Source organism: Melospiza georgiana, chromosome 21, assembly GCF_028018845.1.
Source record: "Melospiza georgiana isolate bMelGeo1 chromosome 21, bMelGeo1.pri, whole genome shotgun sequence".
Taxonomy (NCBI): domain Eukaryota; kingdom Metazoa; phylum Chordata; class Aves; order Passeriformes; family Passerellidae; genus Melospiza; species Melospiza georgiana.
The window spans coordinates 5,585,714-5,604,348 of NC_080450.1; the positions used below are offsets into that span (position 1 = coordinate 5,585,714).

At 38.4% G+C, this 18,635-nt stretch overlaps 1 protein-coding gene across 1 annotated transcript in view; it reads left to right on the forward strand.

Annotated features, from left to right (window-relative positions):
* The window catches only part of CA10 (carbonic anhydrase 10), a 149,976-nt gene that overhangs the window by 111,384 nt on the left and 19,957 nt on the right, over positions 1-18,635 (forward strand). Inside the window, exon 5 of the mRNA XM_058039021.1 lies at positions 12,641-12,826. Coding sequence (XP_057895004.1) covers positions 12,641-12,826 — 186 coding nt within the window. The remainder of the gene's footprint in view (positions 1-12,640; positions 12,827-18,635) is intronic.

Sequence of the window (18,635 nt, forward strand, 5' to 3'; positions counted from 1 at the left end):
CACCGAGCTGCAGCTCTTCCTAAAGCTCAATAATAATCCTTTGTAGTGTTTGTGATTAGAACTATAACAACTGCATCAGTAGCAGAGACCCTGAAGATAGGCTGGTCACAGATCAGAAGGATATCAGGAAACATGAAGAAGCTCCTTAATTAATTTCTAATCCTTTTTCAGCCCTAATCTTCTTTTTTATAGTATGATCTGGCATTACACATTTTCTGCACACATGCTTTCTAGATGATGTAGATTAAGTTTTAGGTCTCTGACTTGCTGGAAGCAGCATGTTGGTAGATTAGCTCTTACTGCAGCCTCGTCCTGGCATGCCCAGGATTATTCTCTGTGGGCTGATATATTCAGCTAAAATATTCATTAAAAGTATGTGAAGTCATTCAGGATTTTAATCCACGCTCTGTTCTGTGTTTCACGAGGGTTTGTTCATCTCTTTGCCATAGCTGGGGCTGTTTTATTTTTGTATTTATTCTGGAATTAGACTTACAAATAGCAGTGCTGGGATAGTGGGCAGGAGGGTACCAAGTGAATATCTTGCTTCTAGGAATCATCACATGAACCTTCTGCCCAGCCACTCAGCTGGGTAAGGCAGACTGATTGAAGACACTCTGACACTCCTGAACATGTGCAGAGGTTTCATATACTCAGAGAAAAGCAAATTCCAACAGTGATGAAAAATATTCCTGCAATTAGAGGCAGCTTTTTTAATGTTCCCATGTGGCCCAGCCCTGAGGTTCCCTCCTCTGTGAGCCAGAATGTTTTCTCAAAGTATTGGGCACTTTGGCCCAGTGTTCTCATTGCAAGTGAATGTCAGCAATGGAGGGATAATGGATTAGATCTCCAGCAAAATCTTCTCTTTATAAATTCAGTCCTTTGCCAAGTCTGTTGATGCCCTACTTTCAAGACTGTCATAGCAAGCAATTCTGGGCACTCTGTGTTTCTTAAAAACAGGGTGCTAAAATCAATATAGCAATATCTTGTTGAAGAAAATGAAATTAATCAATAGGTTTGTCATTTTAAAGATGATCAAAGGATTTGTTTATTAGGCATCATCTAGGCTTTAGTAATAGTTGGTATGAAAATAATAAGACATAAGCCATATTAGACATACAAATCTTTAAATTACATCAGGGAGTGGACATTTTTCTCTAAGTGAAGGGTTGGGAGCAGTTCCTATCTGTGCTTTAGCCTATATTAGCCACCAATTACATACCAAAATCTGGTAATACTCACCCATTCCAGTAGCTCAGGGGCAGCAGAATCTGTGAATTTAAAACCATTAAAAATACCAAGTGTGCTGAAATTTTTACTGGACTCTTGTAAGCAATATTTATTCTGATCTGCAAGAGTTAATTTCTGAAAGCTCCAGTTTGGCCTAAGCACTGTCTAATTGGTATGAACATAAGCACATTTAAAGTATTTTCCTCTTCTGCAGGCAAGAACAGCAAACCTGAGTGTGAGAAGAAGCTCTAAAACTCGTCTTGGTTAGGGATAAAGAGAGGGAGGCTGTCTTTACACTGTCAGTAAGATGTTCAGCACCTCACAATTCCTCAGCTTTAATTTATCCCAAATAGAACTGCGAGCACAGAAATACTTGTGCCAACACCCAGAGCTGGGGAAGATCCTCCTACACAAGCATTTGAGAGCATCCAGCCCCAGCTGGCCACAAAGGAAAAAAGGTAAAAAAAAAACAAAAACCAGGAGGAAAAGCAATTGCTGATAAATAGATTGTAGATCCATAGCTGAAAACGGACTCTTCAGTCTTCCTGGGAAGATAATAAAGATGAACTTGTCAACAGCTTTCAACAGATGAAACATTCCTGAAACTTTTAGAATGTAGGTGATAAAATACTTTTTAAAAATTAACTTTTATATGTGGAAAGCTGAGATTATCTATAGTCTAAATGGTATCTGTATTGGAAAAGCATTTTCATATGCTGATTCCTAGCTAACTTTATCCCATAACTCCTTCCTCTTTTTCTTAGGGATTCTTTTGCAGAGCCAGATAAATCTGTGCTTTGTAAGCAAAGCAACCAAGAAAACAGAGGGGAATTGGTGGCAAATTGTCACAGTAGTAAAACTGATTTTCTAATAACCTTTTTCAGAATAGTTTCTCACAATTTCTTTAGGATTTGAGCTAATGGAAAAATGTCTTTCACTCTAGGTGGAATAAGACATATGTGGGAATGATCTAAGAGGGCAAAGGTTCTTCTTGGTATCCAGAGCCTTAGTTTTGGTTACTTGTAAAAATACTGATTTATGTAACTGCTGTGTACATGGAGCTTTACAGGAGATGAGTGTGTGGGACAAAGGACTGGCTCTTCCCCCACACATGCACATGTTATGGGCATGGAATCCATAAACATGGCAGGGAATGGGAAAAAAACCTGACCAACTAAACAAAAAACCCCAAACCAACCAAAAATTAACAAAAGAGAAAAGAATTGGCACAAAATTTCTTGACCAAGTTAAGCAGAGGAGTGCTCCGAAGTGAATCTGGAGCTCAAATTTATGTTGTAACCCAAATTTCCTATTCTTCTATCCACCTTGCATTATGCATTGTCAGGAGAAAAAAGTGAAGAGTTTTGGCAGAGTGGAAAGTGACAAGAAAAGCAAAGATAGGTTCAGGACAGGGATTGGTTGTTTGTTTTTCTTTTATTTCTTCCTCTTCTGCGGTTCTGCTGTTTTCTCAACATAAAAAGTACACAGATGCTTTTGAGGCAGACAAAATGAGAACAGTAAAGCAATTCTCTGTTAAACTTGAACAGTAATAATTTGAACTGGAAAGGCTAATTTATTCACCTTCTTTAAAGAAATAGAAAAAGCAGGCCAGGACAAAACAGCTCTCTCCTGCTCTAAAAGAAAAAGAAGAAAACTCCCAGTAAAATATGCTACTAGGCAGAATAGCCCACAATTTTTGCATGCCACAAAGGATTTGCCTTGACACATAATGAGTTTTATTGAGGTCAAATTTCAAGTTATCTAAATACTAGTTTACCTCCAGAGATACAGGGCTTGGGAAATTATATTGCAATAATTATGAATTTTTTTTCTTGGCACTGATTTGAGAAGCAGTGAATATTATAAGTAACACTATTCTCAAAAACTTTCAAAAAAACCTCAAAAAACTTTTTTCCATTTCATGGCTAAAAAGCTGAGTTTATAAACTTTACATTTCCACTCATTTATAATTTAATTAAAGCATCACCATGCTTCTTTGGCTACGCCACAGCTCAGTCCCTGCAGTTTTCCTTAGGATCAGTTCATGGATCAAGGCTGGAGTAGGCAGAGGATCACAAAAGACAGCAGCAGTCCCTTCCTTATTTTATAGAGTTTATGAAAACTTAATAGGCCTAGAAATTCGAACATCCTGGCAGCAAAGGACTAGAGAAATAAATAAGGGGTGTTTTCTAGCTCTGGGAAAATTGAATCATTAACCTTAATAATGGTGTGTTTTGACTGTAGAGTGAAACAGATGAGCTTTGAGGGCACATCCTTTACCTTGGGCAGGAAACTGTGATTCTCAGGCACTCGGATCTGCTGTTCTGCATGCAAAACAACAACAAAGAACAAAGGTTTTTTATTAATCTAGGCCTGTGTGAGAGGACATTTTTCTCCTCCTTACTATTAATAAAGTTAGTAAAAAACAAAATATTTCACTTCTATAGATGTCTATATAGAGATACATATACATACATGTATAAAGATATACAGATCCAGGTAAATAAAGCAGTGAGTACCTTAATAACCTACACAACATTACACTGTTAATTGCTTAACCTGAAAGATACTTCTTAAATTAATTTAGCACAGCCTTTTTGCTAATACTATGCACAAACAGTAAAGTGGAAGATGCACCAAGAGTTTAAATGAGAATTTCAACTGGCTATATCTCATCCTCTCAGCAGGGAAGGATGTGTTGGGAATGAAAGTACTGAAGAAAATGTAGAAGAAAAATCAAGATCTGAGAAAGCTGGAACATATTTATTAGGACACTGTTGATCAAATGAGATTTAAGCATCAAATGTCTGTCTTGCTACATAGTAAACATAAGGAAATTAAAACACACTAATTTCAATATACATTGTATAAATTTCTGTCTGATCTGGATTCCTTTGGAAAACCACTAGCTTTTCAAGCCAAGATCGCTCTGAAGGAAGAGCTCTGAAATCAGGCAGCTCCAAAGGTCAGTGTATCAGTGTAACTCATTAAAAAGGAACTCAGGCGCTCTGTTTTTTAACATACTCAATTTTACCTTTTGAAGCCACATAAAAATGGAAAGAGCAATTTTTCATTGATCTGTATTTCTCATAAATTTGTTGGCTTCTCTGCCATTTACAACCTTTTAAATATTTATCTAATCCTTCAGATTTTGAAAAGGCAGCTCTTTTGACATCCTTTTATCAGAGACAAAAATTGTCCTTAATACAACTTTTAATGCAGATTCTTCAAACAAAACCAAACTAAAATCTCTATATACTGCAAGACTACATTAGGAAAAGGAGTTCTCCGAAACCCTTAATATTCCTTTAATTACTTTTTGACTTAGCCTATTTATAAACTAAGGTTAATAAACTAAGAGGAGCATGCAAATGTATTTTTCCCTCCTTCATGTGATGCTTGTGACTGTCACAGCACAGGATGAGGGTTGCTATCAGTGGTAAAAAAGTGGCAGTGTACACACAGGATTTTTAACAGCTGAGTTCTGCAGTCTGGCTTAGATTGCCCCAAAATATCTTTTTGACTCACAATGGAATGCTTTATATTAAGGAGAGAATGATATCACGGCAAAGCTGGTGTCAACATGCCCAGCAATTATCAGTGCAAGACACCATAAATTTGGCTGCATTTGCTTTAGGCTCCATAGTTACTAACAAGCAGAAATCATTGTATTAATGGAGTAGTGGAAACAGAATTTATGCCTCAGGTTTTGGCTTTTATATTTTTCAGACTCTGTGCTGCTTTAGTGTGTGGGTCTGGGCTTCATATAAAGGGATGGTGAGCTCTCTTCGCAGAGTAGGGAGACAAAACAATTCCTTCTCTAGCTGGGGACCCAAGGACAAATGATCCAGATCTCAGGCCCAAGAGCACAAACAACATGGACTGAAGAGAGAAAAACAAGAAGGATGTGTTGCAAGGCTGGCAAGGGTTCCTCAGGGGTGAAGAGATAGACGAGAATCTTGACTCCATGATCAGAAGGCTGGATTTATTATTTTATGATATATAATACATTATGACTATACTAAAAGGAATAGAGAGAAAACTTCAGAAACTGCTAAGCTAAGAATAGAATAGAAATGAATAAACAAGGGAGCTCTCTGTGAATCTGTCCCAGAGAGCTTGGCCCCTGATCGGCCCTTAATTGTAAACATGGAACATGGGCCAATCCCAGGTGCACCTGTTGCATTCCACAGCAGCAGATAACCACTGTTTACATTCTTTCTCTGGGGCCTCAGCTTCCCAGAAGAAGGAAAAATCCTAAAGAAAGGATTTTCCACAAAAGATGTCTGTGACAAGGATGGGACTGCATGGGCTGGAGCTGTAATTGGACAATTAGCTCCAACACACTAATGGACCAAAACTTATAAAAGTGTGAGACCTCACGACAGGTTGTCCATTTTTGTGACCATTTTGGTTCACCTGGGGCATAGCCCTGGCTGGGCTCTTGTGCTGCCCAAGGTGGATCTATTGAGGCCTCCTAATAAATCCCTACTTTATTCTTTAGCTTCATCTAGTCTCAGTTCTAGATCACCCTTCACAAGGCATGGCAGTGAAGCACTTTATTATCCCAAAAACGCAGCATGTGGCCCATGCACTCTGTGGCATGTTACCAATGTCCTTGGAGCAATTTCATTCCTGCACATCCTGTGGCATATAATTATCTCAAGAATAACCACGACCCCGTGGTCCTCTGTTAAAATTATATTGTGTTATAGAATGGAGTATACATTATTGAAGCATGTTATTTTGATTACTGAAATTTGACATACTGTTCTCATTAGCCAGTAAGGCTGAATATTTAATTTATGATGTTAACTCCACATTTTTTATGGACTAGTCAGTTATGGGAAGTAAATCGGCAAAAATTCAGAGGAGTGAATGGGAAAAGTTCCTCCTGAAAATGGGGATTTAAAAGCAGAAAAAACGTGTGTCCTGCCAAATACTGGTAGATGACACATTACGTTAGGCCGGTAAATGGGTTAATTAGGCTCATTAACATCATTTCCTTTTATAAAGTTTTCAACTGAGAAGATGAAAAGATTATGTTAATCTTTACACTTCTCTCTTACATTTTACATTTTTCACATGGGCCTTTTTTAATCAAATATTGATGATGGTGCCTGTTGTTCTTCAAAGCCCAGCAATTAGATTGCAGCTCCCTCCCAGTAAGTGGTGTTTTCTTATCTTTATTTCCCTTCTCTCCACATTTTTTTTTTCATAAACACAACATAAGGTCCATTGAATTCTTGCCAGAAAAGCCACTCTGGATGTTTTATCGGGTGACCAAGAAACCTGCAGAGCCTGAATCCCCCAACTCTTCTTGAGCTGTGGGACAGATCCCACAGTTCTGTCCCACAGCTGGATCCACCACTCCTGAATTAAAACTGCAGACTACGGCAGTGCCACATAAACCAGATGAATTTTCCTTTTCTTCCAGGCTGTCCCTGTGGGATACAGGTAAAGGCTGTGTGGAATGGGTGGACACTGCTCTCTGCTGGCAGCAAGGAAAGCATGCAGGAAATGGAATTTTCCCCTAAAATTACTTTCAAAAATAAAGCATTTCCACAATTTCTTCACATAATGTTGCACACAGTGATTAAGCATAAAGGCAGGGGGAAGGTATTAGGATAAAATAACTCTTCAAATTTATAAGTATTAGTTGAAAGCACCTAAATAAAACTGCATCTTCTGTAGAAAATAACTGCTTAAATACAATTTTGAAAGTTCTTTTGTACATGTGTCTCCATACACACAGAAAATTCCTCAGGACCAGAATAAAGATCTCAAAAGTTTGGAAAATCAATAGAAAAGCTGTCTCCTATTTGAATACGGCAATCTCCTCTTTAAGAGAAGACTTCAAAACACTTCTTCTTTAAAGGATTGTTTAACAGCAACTCTATAAAACCATTTTATATTCCAGCTTGGGCTCCCTCTAGTAGCAGCTCGAGGTATCAACACCATAAAACTACTGAAAATAACCAGATACCGTAAGAACAATATTAAGAGAACAAATGTTCTCACGTAGTAGCCACTGCTACTGCACGAAATAAAGGAATATAATTCTGCTGCAGAGAGCAAAGCAGGTTGCTCTGGCAGGTTACCTCTGAAATTCTGGTTTGGTGCAGTGCTTCCACACTGCCCCTAAAGTGAGATTTCAGATCACACACCTGAAGCAACCTCTGCTTTGCACAAGGGAGGTAAGGGTACTTTCTATAGTCCAGTCAATTTAAATCAGGGAGGAAAAAACTTTATATCACCGGACATGGTCAAGATACTGTGAACAACCACCAAAATAACCCCATTAAATGAAAGCAATTTGCTTGAGGGGCTCAGAAGAATGATTCAGTTTATTACTGCACATAGAAACTCAAGTTCAGATAACATTAGTTAGAGGGTGAAATTTTCCATGGGACAATTCTTCCTAACTGTCAGGAGGAAAATGAATCACTCTGGCAAAGATGTTGACATATCCCACTGAAACAAACAAAAAAAACGGATACTTATTTTTGCATTTTTTCACCTTAAGATGCATAGATGGGGGATTCTGTGACATATTTAATATTACTGATAATGCTTTAATATTTCATGGAGCACCCGTCCCTCCATGGAGCTGCTCAGGGAGAGGAGCTGAGCAGAAATCCAGTGCCACGTCACAGGTTCCTTGGGATCCCTACGGCCCTGCTGCCATTGCTGAGGAGCAGAAACCAAAGGTGATGGTAGATTGGTTCAGGTGCTGCTCACAGAGGAGGAAAGTCCACAATTCCCACCCCTCCCAGAGTCTGCACAGCTGCTTTCCTGCTCTGCTGGAACACGGCGCTCCAGGAGGAAAATATGGAAAAGTCAGGCCGCAGATGATCAAAAACTGGTTATTGCAGCACGTAAAACCAGGGCACTATAATTCCTCCAAAAGACAACTCAAACCTTGGTGATTTGTTTCTGTCCAAAGCAATAAGCCTTCTTTGGTCTGTATGTATTTTTATCCTAAAGAAAGGAACACCCAATTTTGCAGATAAGATCCAAGGACACCAGGGAAGGCAGCCATACACAATTGATTTTCCTGCTCCCTTACATTCAGTGCTGCTCCAATGGCAGGTTCTGATACAAGTTTAAAAATGTTTTTGGAACTAATCTTCAGCTCACTTTTAACTTAAATAAATCCAAAAGGTAATAGTTCACTATCTGTAAAGGCCCCAGGAAGCAGAGGGTCTGTGCCACCCATTGAAGGTGACAATGAACTGCAGATGTAGCATGGAATTGAAAGGCAAAGCATCCATCCCCTTTCCTCTTGCATTCCCTGCTCACATTTCTAGCATGGCCTCACCCTGAAACAGGCTTCCTTTTCTCCTGCTCAGCGTTTTGAAGGCTCTTTTAACAGAGGCTGTAATATAAAGATGTAGGCCACAAAGGAAGTTCTGACAAGCATTTTGTTCAGTACTATCTGTGGAAGAAAAGACGAAGGGAACAAGATGCAGAGTTAGCTGGGACAAAACAAAAATGTTTCCACAGATGCTGGGTTAAAAACCACCATTGGGGGGCAGGGGGAGAGGAATGTTTTTGGACTGGTTTTTATGTGGATTTTGTTTTGGTTTAGGGATTTTGCTGGTTTTTTTTTTTTTTTTTTTTTATTTATTATTGTGGAGTTTTTCCTAATGGTCATAAAGTCTGTAGCATTTCAATATAAATGTGCAGCAAAGAGATTGTGTTTTTTGGGTGTGCATTTTTACTGACTTTGCTTATGTTCCACCTTTCAAGGAGCAGAATTGTGCCTTTTTTTGTGGTCACAGGGCCAAGTTATAGAGAGCTACCACAAGATATCCAGATCTTATTGAGAAATGAAGTATTGAATATATCAGCAGCCTATGCCCGTATGGATGTTTTGCATCAAGATAAAGAGAGAGAAAAATGCTGCTGGAGAATGATGTGCACAAAGCTCTGTGAAGCAAGAATTAAAAGCAATGAGATTTAAAAGAAAATAACGACATCAGGAATATGTTAATATATTAATTAAAGCCTACCAAAGTTGAAGTGTTCCATAATTAATATTGAAGCCCATGAGAGTGCTCTCTTCTAACTAGAGATTTTGCCACGGATAATATTACCTGTTTGGAAATGTTTCTAAATCTGTGAGGAAAATGAGGTCAACTGAGATTGTGGCCTAATCATTAACTTGTAGGATTTTGGACTTTTCTGTTTTCTCAGACCAGCTTTATGGATGATTTATTATGTTTTCTCTACTGCAGTCTCATTTCTAGCACATCAGATAAATGTGAATATTAATCTTTTTTAAAAAGAGGAGATCAAGATTTAGTGCTTATTTCTTCTCCAGGTTTGTTTGCTGAGTTTTCATCTTTGTGCATCATTCAAGTCAAGCACGCAGAGAGCAAAGTAGAGCAAGAAGCAGCACAAAGGCCACCATGCTGAAACACCTGAGATCCATCTGACTAATTAAGGAAATCATTATATAGATCTTAACAGGTCTTTTTTATGAGCCTTTTAAACTACCCTATAACATTTTATCCTGTCCACATATAAAAATTAAATACTGTACTTTTTGGAGTAGCAGAGACTGTTCACTGAGACTGGAAAAGGGAATATCTTTCCCATAAGGTGCCTACTCTCCATACCATTTACTTTGTAGGGTAATGTTCAAATTGCAGAAAATACTTCCTTGTCAACTTCTACACCTGCCACGTTTTGTAAGGCCACATGCAAGTTTGCTTTCCCCAAAACCAACTTAATTTGCTGTTCTGAGATGAGTCGCCATCACTTTAAAGGCTCAGTACTATAAATATGAAGAATCCTTCTCTTACCAGTAGTGAACAAGATCAGAACCTCATTTTCCTGCAGTAGCAGTTAACACTGTACATAAGGAAAAGAAAACATATTTGCTCTGCAAAAGGCATTTGTGGGTGTTGAGCTTGCTAACGGAGGGTGAACACATTCAAGTGTTTCTGTGTCCTGACTGTAAATGATTGTACTTGAAACGTACACCTGTAAAGGTGGCAAGATTTTGGGGTTGTGTATAAACCAGACAATATCCTGAACTTCAAGAAAGAAATTCATATATGATGGTCCTTCCCATAATCAAGCACAACCGACTACAGAGCCTGGGCAAGTCACAATGTCTCCTCACAAAAAAAAGTTCCTCAATATTTCAGCCTTTTCATTCAGCTTTAATCTCAATACATGGAAAATATAAGACCCTGCTTCATGAATGGGCATGTCCTGAAGGTGCGGTTTGGTGCTGAATCTCAAGTGCTCTCTGCAGCTCCTCCTTCTTTGGGCACACACAACAACAAAACCAGCGCTGCCTCTAAACCTAAGAAGGCACATCAAAGGGCCAGGCCTTGTATTTTCATATTGAAGATCTTGGACTTTGCTCTGCCTGGTGCGCAGTCTGTGTCCATGCAGGAGAATTTAACAGTCTCCCTTCTAGTGTTCTCACTTCCCATTAGATCAGATCAGATGGTATCTCAGATGCTTCACTGCTTTACTGATATTCCCCATCTGCAGCTATGCAGGAAAATTCTGGTTTCAAGACGTCAGTACCGTGTCATCATGAGCACTGCATTTTTATGAAGCGGGAAATAAGAAAGACAAATGTTACTCCTGTTCATGCATCTGCCTCTTATCATTTCCCCTCTCTACTCTGCGGACAGTGATTTGATTCACACTGGGGGTTATTTGGGTCAGTTTTACTTGGAGAGAGGAAATAATGGTAACCTCATTTGAGATTTATGCCAGTTTAAGTAAGAAAACGGTTTCTGAATATTTTTGCATAGCTGCTGAATTTACCTGAGGGTTCAGTGAAGCATGAGCTTCCAAGTGTGAATAAGAGGATTTATCCATTTCCCCCTGTTTGTTTTCAAACTCCATTTGTTATTTATGATTAGCAATTTTGTGTCATTTATATGCAGTGTACTGAAACTGAGTTCAATAAACTAACCTTCTTTGACTTATTAAACTAAACTTGGTATTTAATTATTATGCATGCAAAGTCAAGTAGAAAAAGTAAGAAGCATTTATAAATAAAATCATTGTGATTTATTTGCAATGAACAGGAATATCTGTCTTTATGCCTTTTCATAAGAAATTTATTACTGCTTACTTTAAATTGGAATAAGCATTAAAAAAAAAGTAGAACATCTGTATCAAAGTTTAAAGAACCACAACAATCAAAAGCTGTTTAATCTCCTACATTTAGCTCAAGTGCACAGTCTGTTCTGTGTAACTTTTTACAACGTACTGTGAAAGAAAACACGTCATTTAAACTCAGTAATTAATATTATAGATAAAAAGACACTGTAGCATATTACCATAATATGAATTACAGTAATATTTACCATTAATTACCATAATACTGATGTATTATAGGATATAATACATAATAGTCAGTGTCTTTAATTTTACATTGAAGTGCAAGAAGCATATTGTTGCTACACTTCTGCTTCTTAAATTAAACGAATGTTACTCAAGTGTACATTTGTATCCATGCAGAATGTTTTTAAATAAATAATAACTCTAATTCAAACTGGTATATTTGACTTTCTAATGGCATAAATTAAAGAATTTCTAGGTCTAGAAACTTTTTCTAAGATGGTGGAAATCATGACAGAATTATATTCCATATGAAAAGTTTTTGCAATCATTTTACATTACAGTAGCTGTAAATCAGTTTGCAAATTTGCAAATGAAGCACAACATTGAGCCTTTTAAAAAATCAAGATGAATCTTAAGGGGCTATTTGATGTGTAGCATGAAGTAGACATATATAATCAAATTGGAATTAGTTCTGTACTTCTCTGGTTAAAAGACCTGGCAATTGTAGACATAAAATATTTATAGCAAAACAAAGAGACCTGCATAGGAAGACAGTGAAGGTTTTTATCTACAGCTCCAGGAGACATAGAGTTCCGTATTAATGAAAAATTGCATCTCAGCTTTTTGAAGCACCTTTACTTTTGGGTAACTTTATTATAAATATTAAAAGAAGGGGGAAGAATTAAATTTCAGATTTGTTCGAGTGTACTTTAATAATTTATGTCAGCTGAAATGTTCCCATTTCCTGTACGGAAATTTTCAAATGAAGCCATTATTCAGACCTGGCAAGAAAAATACTCTAAAAACCTACTTAATTAGAAGTGCAACAGTCCTATCCCCCATGTCAGCCCAAGGCTAAAATGTGTACATAGGGTTTTAACAAAATATTTGAATACACAATGTAAGGTTCAAAGCAGAAATTGAAGTGTGACCTGAGGTTGGTTGTTTCATCTCACAACCACAAGATGCGTCGCTGTACTTGAGTGAAGGCGCGTAAAGAGCAAAACCCCAATCAGTTTGTAAGTTTTGGAGATTATTGTGAAAAAAAAAAAAAAAAATCTTTTTTTTTTTTCCTCCTCTCCACTTTGTTTAGGTCAGTGGGACGATGTACAACACAGGGAGACACGTGTCCCTGCGGTTAGACAAGGAGCACCTGGTGAACATCTCCGGGGGCCCCATGACCTACAGCCACCGCCTGGAGGAAATCCGGTTGCACTTTGGCAGCGAGGACAGCCAGGGCTCAGAGCACCTCCTCAATGGCCAGGCCTTTTCTGGAGAGGTATGTCACCGTGGGGAGGTGGTGCCACCAGGAATTACCCGCCTCTTATTTCTGCCCGAAGGTATTTGCGAGTTAATCTGTAAAAACTGTTTTCCTGCAGCCGTTCTGAAAATTGGGGAATTGTTTAATCGGGTCTCTTTGGATGGGGCCTTTATGTCTCTTGTAAAGGGAAGCATGAGATTAACTACAGAGTAATCCTGGAAGTGCTTCAAATTCCCACAGAAGTGCTATTTTGCTTCTCAATGGTGTGTAAAACTTCACGTTGAGTACCATCCTGCCTTTGATTCATGAAGAAACAAGGCGATACTTGATTCTGGAGAGGACTCCACAGAATTCTGCTCCAGAAATAAAGTTAACTGCATACATAGTCCCTGGCAGAATAGTAATGTTTTATCTTAAATACGTGTCTATAACATGTATTTCCTGTCCCAAGAAAGACCATAATTTCTTGATTCTGATACCTATTCTAGAATGGCTCATTATTCTTGCTGGATAAATATTTTAGTGGCTTAGATGGAGCCCTTTTTCAAGATTTACAATAAAGTTTGCAGATTTTCTGGGACAAACAAAATGGGATCCTTCCATTTTCCTTATATAGGAGCATTCTCACATAAAAGAGATGCATGAGGTTTGCAGTACCCCATCGTCCTCCAGCTTGGGCCATGGCTGTGAACTACGCAGTGTCCAACTCTACAACTCAAAATAATGGTTCACAATAACTCTATGTTACTTTAGGGATTATTTTTAAAGCCACTCTCTTACCATTCTTTCAGAATATCAAAAAAGAAAAGCTTTCTAATCATAAAGCATTTATTTTCTCAAAGATGAGTAATCAAATTAACATCTGTACTATGCATCACAGACTGGTGATGAGTCACTTAATGTGTGGCGTTTTCTTTGGCACTGAGCAACAGCAGTTATTTAAGAGTAAGAAATTAATTGCAGCATTGTTACCTGATGATGTTATAATTGATGGTAATCATTGGCTTTGTTTTATAAGCGACATATAGCCTGTGGCAGCTTTTTTGTGAAATTACTAATGACTTACGCAAGTGATTTTGGTTGCCTTTGTTCAGTTCTATAAGTGAACTCATCATGTATTCCTCCTTTAAGTGCTGAAAGGATGTTGTAGTAAACAAGGTCTTTGCTTTGCTGTTCAGACACGAGAGCAATATTCAACAAAAAAACAATTGACTGAACATGAAAGCAAAAATCTGGTTGAAACATACCACAGCACTTGTAATGTGTCACCACCATTTCAGATGCTTTTAAAAGAGTTTTTAATTCATCAGTTCTAGACTATAACAATGGAAAAATGTAGAGCATTGTCTGGCAATACTTATTGTTATTAGCTATAGGCTCTTCTGGTTTTGAAAGCTGGAGTTCTGAAGTACTATTAATATTTGGTGGTTTTTAACAGAGACCTCAACATTTCTTAATAAGAGCAGAAAACTGAGCTTGGTGGAAACTGCTGTCGGTCAGTCAGGCACAGCTGGGTCTGCAGTGTGTGCAGGATTCATCTCGTTGTCTGAATCCTCCTGCACTGAATAGAAAGAGCTCAGCACCTTCAAAGGATTCATCAGTCCTGACAGCCAGAGCTGGGTCTCTTAGGACGGGGCAAATCACTCTGTGGAGATGCATTTTCCTTGACAACAGAGCACAGACAAACAGCAGGCAGAGGAGCTGAGATTCAAGGACTCCCTTTCAGATACTGAGATGAATTCAGTGCTTTGGTTGGGGTTTTTAATGTACCTGCCATGAAAGCACTTTGTCACTGATGATTTGCCATAGGCACAGCTTGCCATATGCAAGTTATTACTCTGAAAGTTTTACCAAAGGCAAAGAGAATTCTGGATTTTAGCTAGAAAAGGCAAGTCCATTACTGTCCATCTCCTTCCATCATCTTGAACTTTATTTACTTTTTCTTATCTAAGTATGAACATGCCACTACTTTACTACTCTGCTAATAACAGAACCAGCTGGCAACACAGCCTTCATCTGCTTAACCTTCGGTATAGGACTGGCCAGAAGCAGCTGTCACATTCTCTCAAATGCAAAATTCTTAGGAATAACGAAAATAGATTTTTTAAAATTTCTTTTCCAAGGCATGTTCAATGTGAGCAGTATATATTTGGTGTATTTTGTTACATGAATAAATCTTGGCTCTTCTCCACTTCAGCCATTTATTTCCCATTTCCTCTGACAATCAAAGCACAAAGTGACTGAGCTATCAGTCCCATACAGCACCTTCAGCACAGCCTGATGCTTTGAAATCCATGTTCAGAGCACAGCATGGTCCCGTCACTTCCCATGCTGGCACAAGAATTAATCTGACAGCATCCGTGGCTACAGGAGCTCAGCCACCCAGTTCTCATTACCTGCTGCTGTTTTGGCCCCCTGAAGACTGAAGTATCCTGGTGAGGCTGTGCAGACCCAGCTCCTTCTTCCTGCTCCAATCCACCAAACTCTCAGTGCAGCACTTGCACTGCACTAAAATTCCTTAAATAATGCATTAGAGCAGCACAGCTTTCAAATTAGGGTTCTGCTAAGATTCTCCAGAAGAAGCAAACTTCTACCCTCTTTTTTATTTTATTTTCTGGGAGAACAGAAAAGCTTATGGTAATGTGCATAAATGATAAATTAGCATACTTGCCTGAAATAAGGAATTCTGATTCAGAGAAGGATAAAAGACTTCTTAGTACTACTAAGTGTACCACTGTCAAGTGCTTTAGAAGACAGATTAGTGTTCATTGCTTGTTCTCTTCACATTAAGAAAACAGGTAAGGATCAATAAAACATCACAAAAATATGCTACCAATAAAAACATCATGAAAAATACATAAATCATTTGCAGAAAAATTCACCATGGGCAGAACGTGAAGCCCTCTTTACCACACACTCCTTTAGCAGGATGTGCCTGTATTTCAAAGACAAAAACTAATAATCAAAGGGCCAGGCAGATTTCTCATCCCAGTAATGAGTATTGTGGTTTTGGAACTCATGGGCTGTTCTGAAGAGTATTGTGGCACTCACCTGTGGAGCCAATTTTACTCAAATCACAAATTACTACGCTAAGACTGCTTCAGTTGTTTTAAATTTTGGCACATTTTATTCCATTTTTTTCTCTCAGAGCAGTGGAGGCAGTGAGATATTTCCAGTGAGGTGGCTCATGGACAAGCCTGGGAGGGTGGTGCTGCTGTGGTTTCAGCAGAACAACCCAGCCCTGACCCTTCCTGGTTTGGGCACAATTACTGCTGTGAAAGAGGCATCAGGCAGGAATATTTCCATCTGCACCCAAGGCTGCAAATCACAGCCTAACCCCAGGAATTCTAGTGTAAGTCAGAGTACTCCATGGGAGCCTTAAAGCTGTCATGCTTTGGGTACCCAGGTTGTCCCCTTGAGAGTCTGTCTGTACCCACAAACATGATTTTACTCACACTCAGCCAGCCCTTCTTTGGGGAGGGGCATCACAGGCAAACCAGCCAGTTCCCCAAGGCATCTCATCTGCACGCTTTTAGATGAATCACAAGACAAATGGGCAGGAAATCAGGGAAATTTCTGATAGTTTCTGCTTGTCTTTCATAAAAAAAAACATCTCTTTTTAATCAAGTTCCCTCCACAAGGTACTTTGGTTTTGACACATAAGCATTTTCCAGCAAACCCCCGTTTCAGCAAAAAAAAACCCAACTAGTTCTGCTTATGATTAGTGCAAACCCTTATTCTGTGTGAAGCCCAAGGGTGTGTTCAGTTAAGAGGATTTTCACTGTTTGATTTATAGCTTAGAGCCTCCCCGTGTACTGTTCCTAAGTCACAGAAGGCACAATAGAGGAACTGTTCTTCCTCCTGACTGGTAGAGCCATTCCCTGGTGCAGTTAATTAGAAATAAAAAGGAATCACCCTTATTCTTCCAGATTCTAATGAATGTCAGTCTATTCTATTCTCATAGGATTTCCTTTCAGAAATCCAGGAAAATGATGAAAGGAAAAATGGCAGGGCAGAAAAATCCCCAAAAACAAAAGCAACAACAACAACAAAGAGTTCCGAAAGCCTTTTACCCATGGCCAATTTGAAAATATCTCACTATTTTTTAGATACAGTCAGTATTGAAGATGAGTACTTCAAAGAAAGTTGGAGACCTTTTGTTAGAATTTTGAGCTGTCAGGCAGCATATTCAGGGTTTATTCCCACTAATCTTCATATACATAAAAAATCCCTGAAAATGAGTGAAACCATGGGGATGATGACAGATGTAATTTGGGATGTACGTTGTAACTGTTACAAGCACATAAACTATGGGGGTCACAATACAAGAAAAAATAGGATGCAATCTCTAGGATCCAAAATACTTAAATTCACCTAAATTTAAAATGCAAACTCCATTGTGAGCTTTTACATGATCTTTGTTTTTTCTTACTTTATGTACACAAGGTATTGCCAAATAATAAAGTATCCAGAAATTGCTAATACTGTAGAAATTACCAAAAGATTAAGGTGAAAAGAGAATTTTAAATACACAGGCTTATTTCCTAACAAAGAATATCACATCAGTTTTTTGATGCCATCTGTCTTTCAAATGATCTTTTAAACTCATCAATATTTTGGTTGTGATCACCAAACAATCTTTGGGCAGCTTGAAGTAGATCAATTTTATCTGTGTACTGCTAGATACTATTCCTTATTTTGTGCTTATTTTTTCCTTATAAGTGGCAACTTATAACTAAAAGTGAATTACTGTTATTAAATTTGAAGATGTACATAGTTTAAAATAATGTAATATAAAAAAGGAGAATTCTAGAAAACCAACGGAATTACTGAGCTGTATCATCCTATATCAGCTGAAAATCTGTCCTTTAATGTTTATGAAGAGGAAAATAAAAGTGCAGTGAGGAGCTGGAAGAGACCATCTGTCTCCTTTTAGTTTGTTGTTTTGTTTCAAGCTGGGCCTGAACCAAAATCCTAATTCAGAAATGTGCAGTGCTGGAAGCTGTCATGTCATGGTCCCCTTGGAAATTCTGAACTGCGAATAGCTGCACACAGCAGACACTAATGACAGCCCTTGGAATGCTATTAGCACGTTTCCCCATTAACTACCAATTACCTCACAGGGTAATTCTTGTGCTGGGTTTGCAAATGATATAGGGTGACTCAACTGTGGTCAGGACAACAGGCATGGCAGGGTGAAGCCATGAGAGCTCATGGTGTTTGCAAAGACCCAGAAATTTTGGCCACCTGATTTCTCAAAATTCACTCTGTTTTTATTCTGTTGCATTTATATGGAACAGAATAATAACGGGCACCTTAAGCAGGCAAAACTTGCACTGTTGCTGCTCAAGTCAAAGTTCATCATCCTCAGACAGTGCACTGTGCAAGCTGCAACACCCAACTCCATCAGAGAACAGTCATGAACCTCCTGTCATATCTACAATATATGTATGTATACAATATATGTATATATGAACCTCCTGTCATATATACCCAATATTGTGCCACCCAGAAAGCCTTTTGTCATCCATACCTGAACCTGCCTCTCACCAGCTACCTTTCAAATTTCCAAACTTGTAAATATAGAACAAGTGGTTGATAAAACAGATGCCAGATAGAGAAGACTGTAGTATAATAAATACACCAGGCTAAGTAATTTAATTTAAGTACAAATTAAAGTAATTCAGAAGGTCGGGGGTTTTCTCAGCCACAACATCAATTCTGCTAAATTGCAGCATCACTGTACCTTTAGATTGTACATTAATGCTGCCCTCATTGTATGATAAAGTAAAATACTTTTGTAACACAGTTAATGCAACATTTGGTA